This window comes from Podarcis liolepis, assembly GCF_965112155.1.
Source record: "Podarcis liolepis genome assembly, chromosome: 8".
NCBI lineage: Eukaryota > Metazoa > Chordata > Lepidosauria > Squamata > Lacertidae > Podarcis > Podarcis liolepis.
Window position 1 is genome coordinate 36,059,095 of NC_139560.1, and position 17,430 is coordinate 36,076,524.

General features: G+C 43.7%; 1 protein-coding gene across 2 annotated transcripts; it reads left to right on the forward strand.

The window, feature by feature from the left end:
• Positions 1 to 1,174: 1,174 nt before the first annotated feature.
• On the forward strand, positions 1,175 to 16,591 carry GGH (gamma-glutamyl hydrolase). 2 transcript variants are annotated; one of them, XR_014529345.1, is made up of 10 exons: positions 1,175 to 1,889; positions 4,919 to 5,033; positions 5,524 to 5,574; positions 6,881 to 6,965; positions 7,442 to 7,580; positions 11,145 to 11,251; positions 11,474 to 11,564; positions 12,125 to 12,262; positions 13,526 to 14,775; positions 15,064 to 16,591. XR_014529345.1 is itself a non-coding variant. In XM_083518019.1 (9 exons), the coding sequence occupies exons 1-9, from the start codon at positions 1,742 to 1,744 to the stop codon at positions 13,645 to 13,647; spliced, it is 996 nt and encodes a 331-aa protein (XP_083374145.1). In that variant the 5' UTR covers positions 1,175 to 1,741; the 3' UTR covers positions 13,648 to 16,591. The 2 variants fall into 2 exon arrangements, 1 of the variants encoding a protein (XP_083374145.1); XM_083518019.1 differs by having other exon boundaries at positions 13,526 to 16,591.
• The last annotated feature ends 839 nt before the right edge of the window (positions 16,592 to 17,430 follow it).

A 17,430-nucleotide genomic window follows, 5' to 3' on the forward strand; every position in this document is an offset into this window, starting at 1 on the left:
AGTTGGCCTGCAGGGGTTGGGTGAATTAGGGATGTGGCCTACTGGTATTGTCCGATTCCCACCCACCCTCAGCCAATCAGCAGTGCCCCAAAGCAATAGCCCTCTTCTGCTCCTATTCTCCAGCAACTAGTATTCAGAGATATACTGTCTCTGATACTGCAGACAACATATATCCATTATGACTTGTAGTCAGCAATAACCTTTTCCTCCATGGATTTGTCGAATTCCCCTTTAAAATCATTTAAGTTCATAGGCGGCAACATGCCTTGTAATGAAGAATACACTGTGTGAAGGATGACTTCCTTCCTGATTAGGTTTCACCGGATGACCCTGGTTTCTAGCATTATGAACCCCTGCTAGTTTTGGTTGCCATTTCCTGAACTTTCTGACTCTACAATGTATTTTTTTTTGAGATGCAACAACTGGAATTCTGCATAGTACTCCCAAGTGTGTTCACCCCATGGATTTGTATAAAGGTAATATAATATTGCCAGCCTTATTTTAAATTTCTTTCCTAATGATGCCTAACATGGAATGTGCATTTTTCACACCTACCATACAGTGACTTAAAAGTTTTCATCGGCTATGTAACACAACCCCAAGGTCTTTTTCCTGCTCAGTCTCCACCAGCTCAGACCCCATAAGCATACATGTGACTTTTTGCCCCATTGTGTCATTTTACACTTACACTGAGCTTCACTTGGCATTTTATTGCTCATTCACTCAGTTTGGTTACCCTTTTGGAGCTCTTTACAGTCCCCATTTTTACAGTGCTGAGTTAAGCAAACTTGGTTCCCACGCTGCTTCCCTTGATCCCATATCATTTATGAACAAGTGAAGAAGCATCAGTTCCAATACAGGTCTAGGTGGATACAATTACTTCTTATGTCCTATTGGGGGAACAGTCCATTTATTGCTTCTCTCTGTACATTATACAGTACAAACACAAATCGAACACACTGCTTCCACTGAAAACAGCAGCACTACTATGTCCTCAAGGAACTATTTCTAAATGTGAATAAACATTGACACACCCAAATGGTGATTATTAAAATTCATCATTCGTTATAGGTGTGCTACACCATTTATGACACAATGGCCAGTTTGCTAGGCTGTAGTACTATGCCAAATAAATGTCAAGGAAGTTTGTTGGGCAGAACTGTCCTTTATTCCTACGCGATTTTCTTACTGGCTGCCTAGAAACCTCCCTAGATATCATCGTCATTTGCATGCTGCCTTTCCATAGTTAAAAACCATGCTCGAGGCGGCTTACGACATGGCAACATTTACATAATTACCCAAATGCACTCATAAGAAACCGTATCAAAGCGCCAACAACGAAATTAAGCAATCCCAACACAAGTTATAACGAGATCTATAAAGAGTAGTTTAATATCACGAACAGCAAGATGGACATAAACAAAATAAAATCTTGACTCCAACAACCCCACCCGGCCTAAATCTCCCGCGCGCACCGATGCCCACGCGGGCATTTCCAGCAGCTCTTCCTCCTCCGCCTCTTTTTGCGTTGCCGGCAAAGAAGGAACGAGGAAGAAAAGGCGCAGCGGCGAAGAAGCGCGGCTGCCCGAGGACTACATTTCCCAGAATGCCGCGGCCGCCCAGCCGAGATGCGCCCTGATTGGACGGCGTTGCAAAGCCGCTCGGCTCCGGGGCTGAGCGTTCGGCAGAGGCGCGCGCCATAAGAAGGGCGTCGCGCGCGGAGTCTGGCTCGGGTCGCCGAATGCTGCGGGCGGACATGGCGAGCTGGGTGGGACTCGGGCGCGCGCTGGGCGCCTGCTGCCTCCTGGGCCTCTTCTGCGGCGCCGCGCTGCCCTTCTCGCTGCAGGGCGCGAACGAGAAAGCCATCATCAACGAGAGACCCATCATCGGTGAGTCGCCGCGCTCTGCGCTTGTAAGGGGGGACCCCCGGGATTCTCCAAAGAGCCAGAGAAAGAGTCCTGTTGCCAGGGAACGTGGACGAGGGGAAGGAGAGAGAGAGAGGGAAATAGAAGAAATGCAAAAAGTCTCCCTTCCCTCCTTTAGCTCGGTGGGTCGGGCACCTTTAAATCATAGAATTGTAGAGTTGGAAGGGACCAACTAAAGCATGAATGACAGATGAGCATCCAACTTCTGCTTTTAAAAAATAATGTTATGCTTGCACTGGGATCACCCGAGGGGATTATTTTTGAGACCAGGTGGCTCTTTCGCACTTGATTCTTATCACCCCAGTTGTTTCGGATGAAGTCTTCCACGAATCCCGGCTCTTAAATGCAGTGCTACTTTCCAAGCAAATGACCTAGGCTTGAGTAGGAAGATCCGCAAGGTGCCGCCTTGTCGCAGTTGGTTCGAGATCAATCAGTATTCACCTGTCACTGGCGAGACTTCACTGGTAGATTAAAACAAGCAAGTAAACATGGCATCTTTCAGGTGCCTGGGGCAACTGTAGAGCTTCTAGAATACTTTTTTGATTTTTCCTGCCATTTCCAGTGTCTTCATTTCAGGGGGTACAAGAATTCATGTGTACCCGTGGTTGACAGCCTGTTCCTATAGGTATGTTTACTTGGATGTAAGCCACCCCAGTGAATTCATTAGCAGCAGCTGCTAGAGAAATTGCACAGGGTTATGGTCCTAGTCTTCAAAATATTTCGATTGATGTAATAATGATTTTAGCCTATCTGTGCAAGTAGCGAAAGACAACACATTCACCCAGACATCACCTGTTACTGGGGGAAATGTACCTCTGTAGAAATCTTGAAATAACACTAAGAATGCCATTTCTGAAAGAGGCTCACTATCTTTAATGAGGCCTTTATCAATTGGCTGTCCTCCATATGTTTTTGGACTAAGCAAAGTCTGTGTGTTGAAAATCCACCTTTTAGCGACTTTTATTTATTTTGATTTGTGATGGGTTGTTGGCAGAGGGTATGTAGCAGATATCCAGAAGATTTGCAGTAAGTAGATTGGTAAGGATTCTGACTCCTCAGTTGTTTTACAAGAGCAACAGATTGACATTTGCTGAAAAGTAGGAAGCTAATCGGGTGGAAAAGGACTGTGAACTCAGTTCAGTTCTGGTACTTAGAACAAATTCCTGGGCTTAAAATGTTACTGGAGGCACCCTGAACACTTATTCAGAGTCTTCTGTGCCTGACTTTAGGGGCAGATCTGCTCTGTGGTATATATAGGGATTCTAGCAAAAAGCAAAGTAGATCTAACAAACTTAAAGTCTGCCCATCCCTGTTCTATACTCCCTGATGGAAACTATGTCAGTAACAGTGATTTTTGGAGAGAGTGTGACTACCCATAAATGTATAAAGTTCCTCGTTCTAAGGTTTCTGTAAAACACACACACACCACCACCACCTTCTCCTCCTCCTCATTTTGTTGTTCGATTCCAGAAGGAAGAAGTGCCTGTTCAACACCAAGTCGATGAGCTGGCAACCTGGAATGCCTCAACCTCCCCCCCTCCCAATTGTGGTGCAATGGGTCTTGTTGACAGCATTGCATAACTTACTGGTATCATGTTCTGCTGTGTCTGGGTTGTGAACTTTTGGAAAGCTGGTTCTAAATTCCTTTTAAAAAAACATATTTCTGATATAGAGAGTGTGATAGGATGCTTGCTGGAACTTGTCTGTTGTCTGGATCTAAGCATTCAGCTGCGTGCGTCAAATTGTGAAGCACTCATGCGGTCAAAAGTGTATTGTATTTCAACAAGTCAGTTTAAAAAGGATAATGCAGGTACGTTAAAATATGGTATGAAAAATTTGCTTTCATGATAATATAGCAGACCCTTGACTTACAGGCTATTCCATATTTCATATAGAAAGTATTTAAGCGTAGCATGAAATCCATTTGTAGACAGTCATGTCTGCTTATCACAGATTTTCAGGGTGTACATAGTGAGACATACATGCAATTTTCATGTATGTAATTTATTTATATCATATCATTTCTATACTGTTTGCTTGTAAAAAACAAAAACAACCCCCCCAAAGGAGTTTACAAAAGGAATTTACTCCTGCTTTCACATAAATGCTTTCTGAGTATAAAATGAGTAACATGCAAACCAATCTTAAATATAGTTGTGTTTAACACCATCTGAACAAGTAATTACCCCGCTGCTGCTGCTGCTGGATTGTCATTGTGATGTTATGAGACACCATGTTCTTTCTTGGATTCAAATTTAGATAATATGAAATTACCGTATTTTTCGCTCTATAGGACGCACTTTTTCCCCTTCAGAAATGAAGGGGAAATGTGTGTGCGCCCTATGGAGCGAAGAAGCCATAGCCCCGCGACCCTCTCCCGGCTGGAGAGGTGACGCACGGCTATGGCAGGAGCCTCTATAGCCGCGTGTCACCTCTCCAGCCGCAGAGCACGTGCGGGGCTAAAGAAGCCCCCTGCGACCCTCTCCCAGCTGGAGAGGTGACGCGCGACTATGGCAGCAGCCTCTCCGCTGTGCGCCTTTCCGCTTCTCCCCAACCTGCTCTTTGGGACTGGTGGTGGGCTTCCCCCCGCCAGCCCCAAGGAGCAGGTCGAAAGGAACCTGAAGCCTGGAGAGGAGAGGGGTCGGTGTGCACCGACCCGTCTCCAGGCTTCCAAGGTAGCCGCCTGAAGGCGACTGAACGCACCTTAAACGACAACTTGTTTTAGAGGGGGAAAACAAAAGGGGAAAATTCTCCCCCTTTCTGCGCAACGCCTCCTGCCTCTTCGCTGAAGGGGCGCTGGGCAGAGAGGGAGAGAATTTTTTTCCCTTGTTTTCCCCCCTCTAAAACAAGGTGCGTCCTATTGTCCGGTGCGTCCTATGGTGCGAAAAATACGGTAATCATCACACTCCACCTACTGCTAGTTTATCAGCGGCATCTCAGTTTTTCCTGTGGCTTCACTGATGCCTAACTTTTTTTCCTCTGGATCTTTCTAGGAATATTAGCACAGGAAACTGACTTTAAAAGCTTCCAAAAATTTGGAAGTTCTTACATTGGGGCTTCATATGTGAAGTTTATTGAATCTGCTGGAGCCCGGGTAGTACCAATCAGGTAAGCTTGTGTGAATAATGTGCTCACATCCTGCAGTGCAAAGTAGAAATTTTCTCAGGACAATATTTGCCAGTCTTTAGGGTAGAAGCAGATTAGCACTCTTCAGTATGGGTGTATTTGTGAATCAATTGCATTGTAGCGGTTCAAGAGTTAGACTAGGACTGGAAAGATCCAGGTTCAAAATTCTACTTAGTCATGAAGTTCACCTGGTGACCAGTCACAACCTGTCACCTTAACCTACTTTGCAAAGTTGTTGTGAAGATTAGGGGAAATGTGTAAACTGCCTTGAGGTGCTTAGAGGACATAGATGTGACTGATTAATGACACTTTCCAGGAAGTCTGCACTAGGGACTGACTTAACATGAATTTAAATTGTAGCACAGGAAATTGGCGTTAACCTTTTAGGTACTGTACTAAAAACTATTCTAAACTGATGCAGGGAAGCTATACATCTCTAATGCAACCTTTCATTTCCTTTTAATTCCTCCAGACTGAATCGTTCAGATGAAGAATATGATAAGATTTTCAATTCTATCAATGGGTAAGCGTCCTAATGAACATCGGTTTTGTTGCTACTGGTAGTAAAAGTGAAGAGCAGTGAAGTGGAAGGAAGGCAACTGAGACGATATCAGAGACTCAGGTTCCAATTTCTATCAGGCCTTGAATCTCATTGGGTGTCTGTTGCTCAGCAGTTTACCTTGAAAGGCTGTTGGGAAGATGATAAGGTTTGTAAAGTACATTGCCATATGCAAAGTGTTACAGAAGTTAATAGATACTGAAAAAGATGTCAAGATAATAGTGTACTGATAATAGTGTCTGTAATGGTGGCTTTTTTGTGCTCTGCTTGGTGATAATTCTGTGTATTCTATAACCTGAGTGTGCAGTTCCTAGCATTTCCTAGCAGAAATGTGGGGCTGTCAGTACCAGAATAAGAGACCAGCTGAAATGAAAACAAACAGAACAAATCGTTATTGTGGCAGGCATAGCATATACATTTAACATTGGTTTCTTTTCAAAAGGCGTATTAAACAGAATCCTGGGTGATACTTCCTCTAATGAAAAGTGCATATTTGCCTACATATTCCACACAAATTTATTTGAGCTGATTTGGCATTCACAGCTGCTAGCCACTTGATTTTTATTTTTTATTTACACAATTTCCAACCCACCTTTCATCATCGGTGATCTCATTACAGGTAACAACCATTTGAAAAACAAATGTGGTTATGGAAAAATGCTCATGCAATAATGGAGTTTGCATCACTATGGTGTAAACCACTGAGCCTAGGGCTTGCCGGTCAGAAGGTTGGCGGTTCGAATCCCCATGATGGAGTGAGCGCCCCTTGCTCGGTCCCAGCTCCTGCCAACCTAGCAGTTCGAAAGCACATCAAAGTGCAAGTAGATAAATAGGTACCGCTCCGGCAGAAAGGTAAACGGTGTTTCCGTGCGCTGCTCTGGTTTGCCAGAAGCGGCTTAGTCATGCTGGCCACTTGGCCAGGAAAAACTGTCTGTGGACAAACGTTGACTCCCTCTGCCAGTAAAGCAAGATGAGTGCCGCAACCCCAGAGTCATTCGCGACTGGACTTAACTGTCAGGGGTCCTTTACCTTTACCACTTGGAAACTGAGGTTTTTATTTCCAACTACTATCTTCCTGCTGCTCCCACCGTGTTCCACTATGACTGTCTGAACAACCCTTCCTTATAGTACTTGAGTATGTCACTTTTTCTTTAAAGATTGTATTGCAGATCCTTCCGTGATTACAATCCAGGTTTATCCATGTTACCTTTGTGTGACCAATCGGCAGTTCATTGCTGCTGACGAAAGTGTTGTCATTTTGTTTGCTTAGGATTCTCTATCCCGGAGGTGGTGTTAGCCTTGAGACTTCTGAATTTGCCAGAGTTGCAAAGATCTTCTACAATAAAGCACTAGAGGTAAATATTGGAGCATGCCAATATTTCTGCATTGGGGCGTTGGCAATGTTGAGGAATGACAGTTATTGGTGCCTCTTATTTTCACACCTTTCTAGCTGGCATGTGGGCAGTCATACAACTCTGCCTTATCTTTATGTACACGATTTTGGGACTAGGCTGTAAGATGTAAATGAATCATAAAGTTGGAAGGGACCTCAAGGGTCATCTAGTCCAACCCCCTGCAATGCAGGAATCTTTTGCCCAACGTGGGCTTGAACCCACAACCTTGAGATTAAGAGCCTCATGCTCTACCAACTGAGCTGCCCCAGTTTCTATCCTGGTGATGTATGGGGAGTCCCCAACCCCTCTGAGACCTGGGGGGCACATTAGGAAATCTAAGGAACTATCCTGCTATCTTCCTAGGTAGTTAAATAATGGGGAATATAAATGTCCAGGATCTGTAGCTATTGATTTCTCCCCCTTATTGTTGTTTCCAGGCTAATGATAGAGGGGACTATTTTCCTGTGTGGGGGACATGCCTGGGACACCAGCTGCTTAGCGTCCTCACTTGCGGGGAAGACCTGCTCACCTGGACCAATACGGATGGCTTTGTATTGCCGCTGAACTTTACTCCAGGTAAAAACTCAAGAGTTTCAGTTCACAGAAGACTTATGACTGGGGGGGGGGGGATCGGTGATAATAAATTCTGCGAGTCAAAGTGAAAGAATGACTTTGAGAATGCATTGAGCTCTGAGGTCCTGGAGATGTTTAGTCTTCTATCTCATAAGTTTGAGAGGCCGGATACTGTGCTGCGCTGGAGATCAATAGTAGAATACAGGGTCTGGTGAAAGAGTCCCTTCTTTGGTATTGTAGTCTGGCTCCATGAACTCTGCTGGAACAGACTGTTGCTGTTGGTTCAGCTGTGCTGTATAATGAGTTTTAGGGGACTGTAAGAAAAGGATAGGAAAAGGGTCGAGAACTTGTGGCCTTCTGGATGTTGCTGAACTACAGCTCCCATAATATGTGTCTGTTAGACATGCTGTCTGGGGCTGGTGGGAGTTTGACAACACTTGAAAGGCCACAAGTTCTCCACTGCTGGGATGGAGCCACTGATGGCCCCAACGCCAGAGTAATGGCTCTGTCTCCTTAGAGCTAATGATGACACTTGCTAGCTGTTTAGAGCAGCAGTGGAAATTAAGAGCTTCATAATGTGTGGGATGCTGTTACTTCTTGAGCCTCTGTTTGAAAATTACAGTGAACTGGGAGGGGGGGGGACTCTTTATCTGGAATGCTACAGATCAGACCTGTATCTGGTTATAAGCAAAATGTCCAAATATTAGGGGGGGAAATGATTTAAACACTGCAGTCTTTTTCATATTTAATTTTCACATGGCAGCTCCACTTTTGTTAGCACTGACCTATGGTGGATCGTCTTCCTTCAAAGCAGGAAGTCGGCAATCATTGTGCAAAGCTGGAAATTAGCAGTGAGTGAGGGTTTTCCCAGAACAATTTTGGTATGGTTAAACCCATGGTTCCTACATGTTGACCACAAAAGGAACGCCCTTAAGCTCTTGCATTTTAAGGAAGGAATATTGCTTTTTTTTCTAACCTTCACATTGCAACTCCCCCCCCCCGCCCCCCGCTGAAAAGTGGTGCTTTTATTACAGTTCTGAGCATTGCAAAGCACAAAGGGAACATGAGGGCGCAAGTGTTGTGGACAGTGCCTGTAATGCTGTCAGTGATTAGAGGAATGATTATGGATTTCTGAAAAGCCTTACTGTTTTAATTGCCTTAAACAACTACGTTCCCCACCATTTTTCAGCCTGTGTTTATTTGAAGCCTGAGTGGTTGTTCTCCTATGTCCTGGAGCCCAGTAGGATACCCCTTCCTGCCCCTGCTACTAAAATAAACACAGCTCTCTCCTTGCAGCACTGCAGGATGGTTAACCCACCTCCATTAACTGCAAATGGGATACAGTGTGGCTGATGCTGGATTGCACTAATGTGTTAATAAGGAAATGGCTACTGGCCCTGATGATTGTATGCTGTGCCACCTCCAGGTTTGGAGGTAGCGTGCCTCTGAATTCCTGTTCCTGGGGAACAATCGCGGGAGAGCTGTTGCCCTCAATGCCCTGCTTGTGGGATTCCCAGAGGCATTTGATTGGCCAATGCAGGAAAACAAGCTGGGCTGATGTTCTTAGATAAGAGTCTGTGTCATTGAAAGGTCCTAAGCCAAATCCTGGTGTGGCTCTTCTTCCAGCAATTAATAGGTAGCTTGTCTTCTTGTTGAGTTAATCCTGAATCTGTGCGTCATAATACATTCCACTAAAGTGAATAGGACCCAGAATATGACTCTGAATACAGTATTTAGCAGATTGGGTAGCGATGCTTGCCCTGAACCACTGGCACAAAGGAGGACTCATGGGAGTGGTTGGGTGCAGGTGTACCAAAGGACGATGCCAAAAATGCTGGAGTGATCAGTTCTAGTGCTTTATTAGAGAAGGTGTAGACTTACAGCAAATCAGCCTGCCAGGTCTCCTAGCCTTTGCAGATGCAGGACGGACTCTGCAGCAAGGAGATGACTTGTCTGTGCCCAAGCAAACATTCATAATTTATAAACAAAGCAGCATACGTCCCTTTTCCTACGACTTCCACTGCTTCACCTGCCCAGGTGAGGGCAAAGGTGGCAAATGCCCAAACCTTACAGACAGCTCCCCATTCTGGGCTCAGAGCCCAGCACCCCAGGCCTACAGATGAGGATAACATCTAGCTTATATCAAAGCAAGTGAATATAAACGTATAGAGTCAAACCTCCGTTGTTGAATGTAATCCATTCCGGAAGCACGTTCAGCTTCCAAAATGTTTGACAACCAAGGCACGGCTACCATTTGGTTGCAGGAGCTTCCTGAACTCAAGCAGAAGCTGCGTCAGACGTTTGGCTTCTGAAATTGTTCAAAAACCGGAGCATTTACTTCTGGGTTTTCGGCATTCGGGAGCTGTAACATTCCAAAACAGAGGTGTTGGGGATCCGAGGTTTGACTGTATGAACTTGTTGCCGCAACAACAACCAATTAATTGCGGTGTTATCTTGACTACCAAGATGGAGTTAGCAAAGTTTCTGGAACAATTCACCTTTGGTTTAACACAATGTTTAAAGAGGTTTTTTTCATGAAGTTTGTTTTATGATTTACACTTTGATAAAGGGTTCTATGTAGTGGGGAGGGAGAGTTGAAAATAATGTCAAAATATTTCACATCTGGCAACCAATGTACCACTTTGGTTCCAGACAGTAGATGAGTAGACAAGTATAAAAAGCCCAGGACACAAATTTTCATGGCCCTCTAGCTAGCAGCTATGGTGGCTCATTTAACAAAAGCAATATAATTCTGCAGAAACTCTGGACGTTTACTTGATACTGACCAAACTAAGCCTCCTAGAGCAAAATATGTCTTGGAAATTTTTCTCAGTATTGATCCAGAGTAGATTCCAATTTATAGTCAGCAAAGTAAAAACTTTAAAATGTTGCAGGATTCCTAAAAAATAGAACAGAGGCAATTAATATTTCATCCAACAGAGTTTTACTGCTACTGAAGGCAAATGAGCATAATGGTCACAAATCCAATACATTCAGAATTGGCACTGTCCGTAAGAAATCCAGTTGTGGCAGACTTAACTTAAACTTACAATAACTCTATACAGAACACCACACCAGGAAAAGAGAAAGAAAGAGAAAAGCAAAACCCACGCTTCCCTCTGGCCTATTTTTATAGTCAGCATGACCTTGACGGAAGAGATAACAGAACCATTTTAAGCCAGCTGTACTCAGCGTCTCTGAAGGATCCTCGTGAACCTTCTGCTTGTTTCTTTCACACAGAAGCTTCCAGGACCCTCTTGAATTAAGTAGAATAGGAAAGATATCTACAAGTCACATCAATACTTTCTGCACTAAGAAATGCAGACTGACAAAATAAACACCAGAATCATAGAACCATAGAATTGTAGAGTTGGAAGGTACCCCCAAAGGATACCAATGGGGTACCTGCTGTTGACTGTTGTGTGTATCTGTGTGTGTGTCATTTGACATCAGTTCAGTTTTTCTAAGCGCTACCTGAGCTCTTGCAGATCAGGCATGCTTTAAACAAGTGGGCACACTGCAGGTAGTAATGTTAACTCTTCTTGCCTTTTTTATTTTTGGTATAAGATGCCAAAAACAGTGGAATATTCCAGGATTTTCCTGCTGATTTGTTGCAACAGATGGCTTCTGAACCGTTGACATCAAACTTCCACTTCTGGAGCCTTTCTGTGCAGGTACTTTTAAAGTTTGCATGTAAAACATTAATTTACAATATACCAAACTGCCTTCTACAGCTATGACCTCACAAAGCAACATGCTAAGGTGTGAGAGATAAGGTGTAAATAGTAGCAGCAGGACAGACGCACATGTTAATAGGAGAGGGATTAGTAGAAGGATAAAAGTGCCCCATCTAAAAGAATATTTTGTAATATAAATAAAAAACCTTTCTCTTACAGAATTTTACAAATAACGAGAAGTTGCGCAACTTCTATAAGATCTTAACAACTAATGTTCATAACAACGTGGACTTCATATCTACCATGGAAGGTAATGTAAATCAGAAGTGCAGAAGCCTTTTCTTCCTGGGGGTGGGGGGCTGCATGCCCCTCCCTTCTAGCCCAGTGGGTTGCTGGGGTGTGTCTATGTGTGTGACACGTTACTCTTGCCAGAGATCTGAACTGGCAGCTTACAGAGGACTTTCCTCCTCCTCCTCCTCCTTTCATTGCTCCATCAGTTCTATCCTTCCACCCCTCTTCTCTCCCTCTGGGCCTGAATATTGCCTCTTCCACACCAAACTCACTGAGTGGCTGGCCATTCTGTCTCAGTGCCCCCACCTGCGAAATGGAGGTAACAGCCCTGACCTACCTTGGAGTTTGTAAGGTTGTTGGTCGGCATCCATCTGTCTTGGGAAGCATGCAAGGATAATGCCCATGAAGTGTTTTGGACGCAACCCAAGCTCTATTTAAATGCTTGTTGTTAATGGTAATATTTTGTGTGAAATTCCTTTATAATCTTGTTTAGAACTATAAATTCTACATCCAAACTTTTAAGAGAAACTTCTTGTCTTATGTGCATGAGTTGATGGAAACCAATTGGTTATTTTCTAGCTCACAGATACCCTGTGTACGGCGTCCAATGGCATCCAGAAAAAAACTCATATGAATGGAAGAACTCAACAGGCATTCCACATTCCAAGGCAGCTGTAAAAGTCACATACTACATTGCTGACTTCTTAGTCAGTGAAGGTATTAAAAGTTTGTAGATGGCAGTTGTGAAATTTCACCTGAAAGGAGAAATGCTTGTATGTTGAGAGGCAGCTTTTTCTTACAGCTAAACTGTGAAAATATAAATTGGAATAGTTAGTGGCAGTGCAACCACATATTCTGATTAAAGAAAAATTAGACAAAACAATGCCAGCTTTTATCCGCACAATGCGGAGGTCAATATTAGAGTCGTATCCCATGAAGTCCTGTTCTCCACTTGCTCGCTGGACTTTCTCTTCCCTCTACCTGGTTTGGGGAACCCCAGATCAGCTTAGGCAAAGTGGGGAGTGTTGAGAGAGTGAGCAGGTAAGTTCTGTTGCACAGTCGGGTTTCCTTGCACCAACAGAACTTCACTGAATGCAGTCCTTAATGTTTTGATCTTAACAATTGAGCAGAGAGACCTACTCAAAGGAACTGTAGAATTTTTGAGATTAGTAATAAAGTAAGGCAGGCATCTTCTAGGGTTGTCTTGCTCTTGACATGCTGGTTTTAGAACAACATCCCCAGAAAAGCTTGCTTGGTGCCATCCGTACCATCTCTTTCTTTTAATTACCCAGGCCTTTTTATCCAACTTGAGTGTTTACAATGCCTCTTAGTCTTTACGATTTGTGTTTTACTATATATAGACCAGAAAAAGAACAAAAAAAAATGCTGCTTTCATTGTTTTCAATTATGTTTTACACTTCAAACTTTGTGAGCTACCCACAGAACATAAGTTATAGAGTGGCCATTCAGGTTAATAAATACTGAAGAATTGGTCTGGATGGCTGGTTATCGGAACCTGCAGTACTCAAACTGCTTGTTCCATCCCAATATCATTGGTGTCAAGAGGACTACACTAGCTTAGGGTTGCCATAGATACAGGATTTCCGGACATATCCAGGATTCGTCCATTGAAAAGAATGTCGGGGCGGAATTTCTGAAAATTGGTAAAAATGTCTGGGAAAACCCAGACTAATTTCTAGACTAATTTCTTAAGGTTGATTTCAGCAGAACATACATCCTGTGTGCATTTGTGTAGCAGAATTAGCGCTTAAAAGTAGGGGGGGGGTTTGTTGTCTTCTAAGAGAGAGGGACCCCTGTGTGTGGCTGGCACTTCCCGCAAGTGCCTCTGAGGAGACCATTAATTCCCCGTGTGACCCAAGTCTTACATTTAGTCTAGGATTGCTAAAGTGCATTTGACAAAATGTGTTCTTTCACAATTGATAACATAGACGTAATCCATATTTCTCCAATGTTTTGCAGCCCGGAAGAGCAACCACCGTTTTCCCAACAAAAGTGAGGAGACCAACGCACTGATCTATAATTTTAACCCCGTTTTCACAGGGCCATTTTCCTCCTTTGATCAAGCTTATTTCTTTGATTAAATTTCCAGCCAGAAATAGGGGAGAGGCGGTCTTAGAAATGATGTAGCTGTGGCATCTTTCGGGATTAAACACACACAGTGAATTATGAAGAGCCAAGATGACAAGATTGCTTACAAGCTCCTTCTAATTTTTCCAGTCCTCTCTGTTGAATTGCACTTTTTTTTTGTTCTGCTGCGGCACAATCAGCCGACAAGAACCCCTTTGAAAACCCTGTTGAAGTCCATGTGTCTCAAATTAGTAATTCAGTGTGAGGACAACAGCTGCAACCCTTACACAAGTTTTGTGAAACTTATTAGGACTCTATCCCACCTTTCAGACACCATGAAACTCAAGACGCTTTCCCTCACCTTATGTACAGCATTGCTGCGCGGTAAATGCTCTAAGCTTGTTTGCAGGCGGGTCTTGTAATTGTAACTGCTAGCACTTTTTAATCCACACGACAGAGAAATGTTAAGTCCTCTTTTTGTGCACCAGTGTGAATTTTAAAACATTATTTATTTGAAAATATTGAAGAAGCCAGTCTTCATGTGGCTTGAAGCAAATGAATGTTCATCTATGATCAGAGAATCTATTTCTGTTCATATTAAACTGTATTATTACTGGTTTGATATAAACATGTGCAGGTAATCAACCTTTTGATAAAGGACAGGATTCCCCTTGAAAGTACATAAAGGATTCCTGTTTGTCTTTCCTTTTCCCCTGGCTCCCCAAATTCAGCATAGACTACTCTCTTGTGGTTTCTTCCTTTACTTTCTCTTTGTGCTTTAAATCATGCTGCTTTTCCAGGTCTGGATTGGACACTCTCACCCACGCCACTGATCAAGATACCTTCTTCTCTTCTGTTTCCCTTCTTAAGGTCTACTTGAGGAAACAATCTGAATGTTCCCTGAAAAAAAGTTATCTTTTTTAAAAAAACCACATGTTTTATTTCTTGCTCTTCCTTCAGAGAACTTGAGCCTTGGGGTTCCCACTGAACAGGTCCCTGCCACATTCATTTAAAGGATTTTTATACAGCCTTTGATGTAGCATTCCAAGCCAGTGTATGACAGAAAAGTAACAACAACTTAATATTAAAACAGCAATAAAAAAACCTGCCCGTACGGGCCAGTCTTGACAGACTCTAGGATTGTGTGCTCATCTCACTCTAGAGGCCGGGAGCCAGCGCTGTCCGGAGACACTTCCAGGTCACGTGGCCAGTGTGACAAGCTGCATCTGGCGAGCCAGCGCAGCACACGGAACGCCATTTACCTTCCTGCTAGTAAGCAATCCCTATTTATCTACTTGCACCCGGGGGTGCTTTTGAACTGCTAGGTTGGCAGGCGCTGGGACCGAACAACGGGAGCGCACCCCGCCGCGGGGATTCGAACCGCCGACCATGCGATCGGCAAGTCCTAGGCGCTGAGGTTTTACCCACAGCGCCACCCGCGTCCCTTCCTCTGGGATTAAACACCAGTAAAAGTTTAAATTTAAAATACCTCACAATTCCTCTGCACACTGGGACATAGCTTCACCATTGCTGTAGAGGCCCTTTACGCCAGGCCTTGTTGGTATTATTGTGCCTGCCCTTCTGTGCGCCACTTCTACCCAACTGCTTCCTTACAAATTGGGTCCTGTGCTGCCTCTCCAACCTGAATGTGATGGGATCTATGTCACTTCTGCATAGTCTAGGCACTGGTGCTAAGTAAAACTGCCTAAGTTGATGTAATCCTGCATATGTCTACTGAGGCTTACTTCCAGCTAACTGAGAACAGCCTTTAATACAATGGGATTAGTTATATTAATACTTGATGGGATAAAAGGTAGCGCCTGCCCTATAAGATTTACAAACATTGTTTTTGTTGCAAAACCTGCAGTTTTGAAGTGACACACAGAATACCTCATCTAAGATGGTGATGTGTCACATTGAGACCTAATAGTTTGTTCACATAGATGCATGCAGATTTTACTGAATGACAGGTGTCTCTTGCTTGGATTGCAGCTCAGGTACTATTAGCTGTAATTTGCACATTTCAGTTGACTGTATGTGTATATTAAGCATTGTGATTAAACATTCCAAGGTGAAGTTTTTTGAACAGTAATATCAGAGATAGGATTTTCATATACCAGAAGCAATTTGCCAGTTTGGAAGCCTGGATTCTTGCCTGAAACGCGCATGGACTTTCTGCTCCCTGCATCGTCTTGAGCCCCATTTTGCTGAAAAGTCTGATGCAAGCCATTTTGTTCTTGGAGATCATTGGACCTCTGCACTAGATCCAAATGGCCACAAGAGCATGTGTTTCCCATCATAGCCTGTGTGAAGGGAAAGCTCTGGGCTTTAATGAGGCCCATTTTTTAGCCTTCTCCGTAACTGAATGTGGCAGACATATGCACATACTTACAACCTTTGGGCTTTGGGATGTTCAACCAGACGTGAATTCCAGATGAGACTTTACCAGTCATAGGACTATTTATTTCTCTCTTTGATTATGCTTTAACATTGCACTTTTCCTATACCTGTTTGCCTTTAGAATGTTTAAATGATAATATACACGTAGGCTGGGCTCAAAATTGAACCTAATGTAAAATAATAAAAAATGAATGTGGATATATTTGTCTTTTTTAAAAACCCTGTTAAATACAGTGGTACCTCGGGTTAAGTACTTAATTCGTTCCGCAGGTGTGTTCTTAACCTGAAACTGTTCTTAACCTGAAGCACCACTTTAGCTAATGGGGCCTCCTGCTGCTGCCGTGCTGCCGGAGCACAATTTCTGTTCTCATCCTAAAGCAAAGTTCTTAACCTGAGGTACTATTTCTGGGTTAGCGGAGTCTGTAACCTGAAGCGTGTGTAACCCGAGGTACCACTGTAGTGAGATTAAACTATCCACTTGAATCCAAGCAGGTGCCCTTCTTACTTGCTTTTCAAGCCCTTCTTGCTGTTGAATAAAGGAAAATACCACAGACTCAATAGTGCTTGCTGGTAGTAATTCATGTCAAGCATCTTTACCATATGGACAATTTTCACTATGAAAGGGTTGGAAGATGGGGAGGGCAGGGGTTGCCAGCTTCCTCTCAAACCTTCAAGAATGGCATTTATCACTGCGCTGAGAGCTACTAGTCTTTAAAAATATATATTAGAGTATCTTTTCTTGGGTAGCAACAGCTCCTCTAACTAGGTCTATATTAGTGGGGAGCTACACTGCTTCCAGAGCTATAACATGGGTGAGTGGAGTAGAGGCTGGTTGTGAGTCTTACTGTTTCAGACAGGAAGTTGCTTCATGCGAGTCCCCTTTAGTCAAGGACCGCTTTGACTCAAGACAAGGCAGAGTCTCACTTTAGCTTTCTTTCCCCATGTATGTCAATGGAGACAGCACTGCCTTCATCAAGTTCCTTGGGGCAGAATATAGAAGGTATCCCTGTAAACGGTGGGGAGAAGCAGCTTCTCCATTGAGAAGTATTGGGGAAAACACACTCCTTGGCAAGGGGTGAACTTATCCAGCAGGCATTTTTGCAGGGGCAGATCCCCCCCCCCCCGAAGTCAGAGGAGACAGCACTTTGACACCAGCAGACCTTTGAAGAGGTGTGTGTGTATCTGCTCTAGGCTCTTTTGGGAAATGTGTGCTTTTCCTTGGACTGAGGACTGGCTATCTCCAAGAAAGCGCCCCTACCCTTTGGTTCCATATTCATCCAAAGCTGATGCACACACCTCCTCACAACCCAGGCTTTTTTGGGGGGCGGATTTTCTAATGGGGAAGAGGAAGATGAAGAAGGGAGACAGAAACTAGTCTCTTGCTTTATTTTAAGAAC

Bases quoted from the DNA above. Each gene is read 5' to 3' on its own strand.
- GGH (XM_083518019.1), top strand. From the start codon at position 1,742: ATGCTGCGGGCGGACATGGCGAGCTGGGTGGGACTCGGGCGCGCGCTG. The intron at 1,890-4,918 runs GTGAGTCGCCGC...GGATCTTTCTAG, and splicing joins CAACGAGAGACCCATCATCG to GAATATTAGCACAGGAAACT. The intron at 6,966-7,441 runs GTAAATATTGGA...TGTTGTTTCCAG, and splicing joins TCTACAATAAAGCACTAGAG to GCTAATGATAGAGGGGACTA.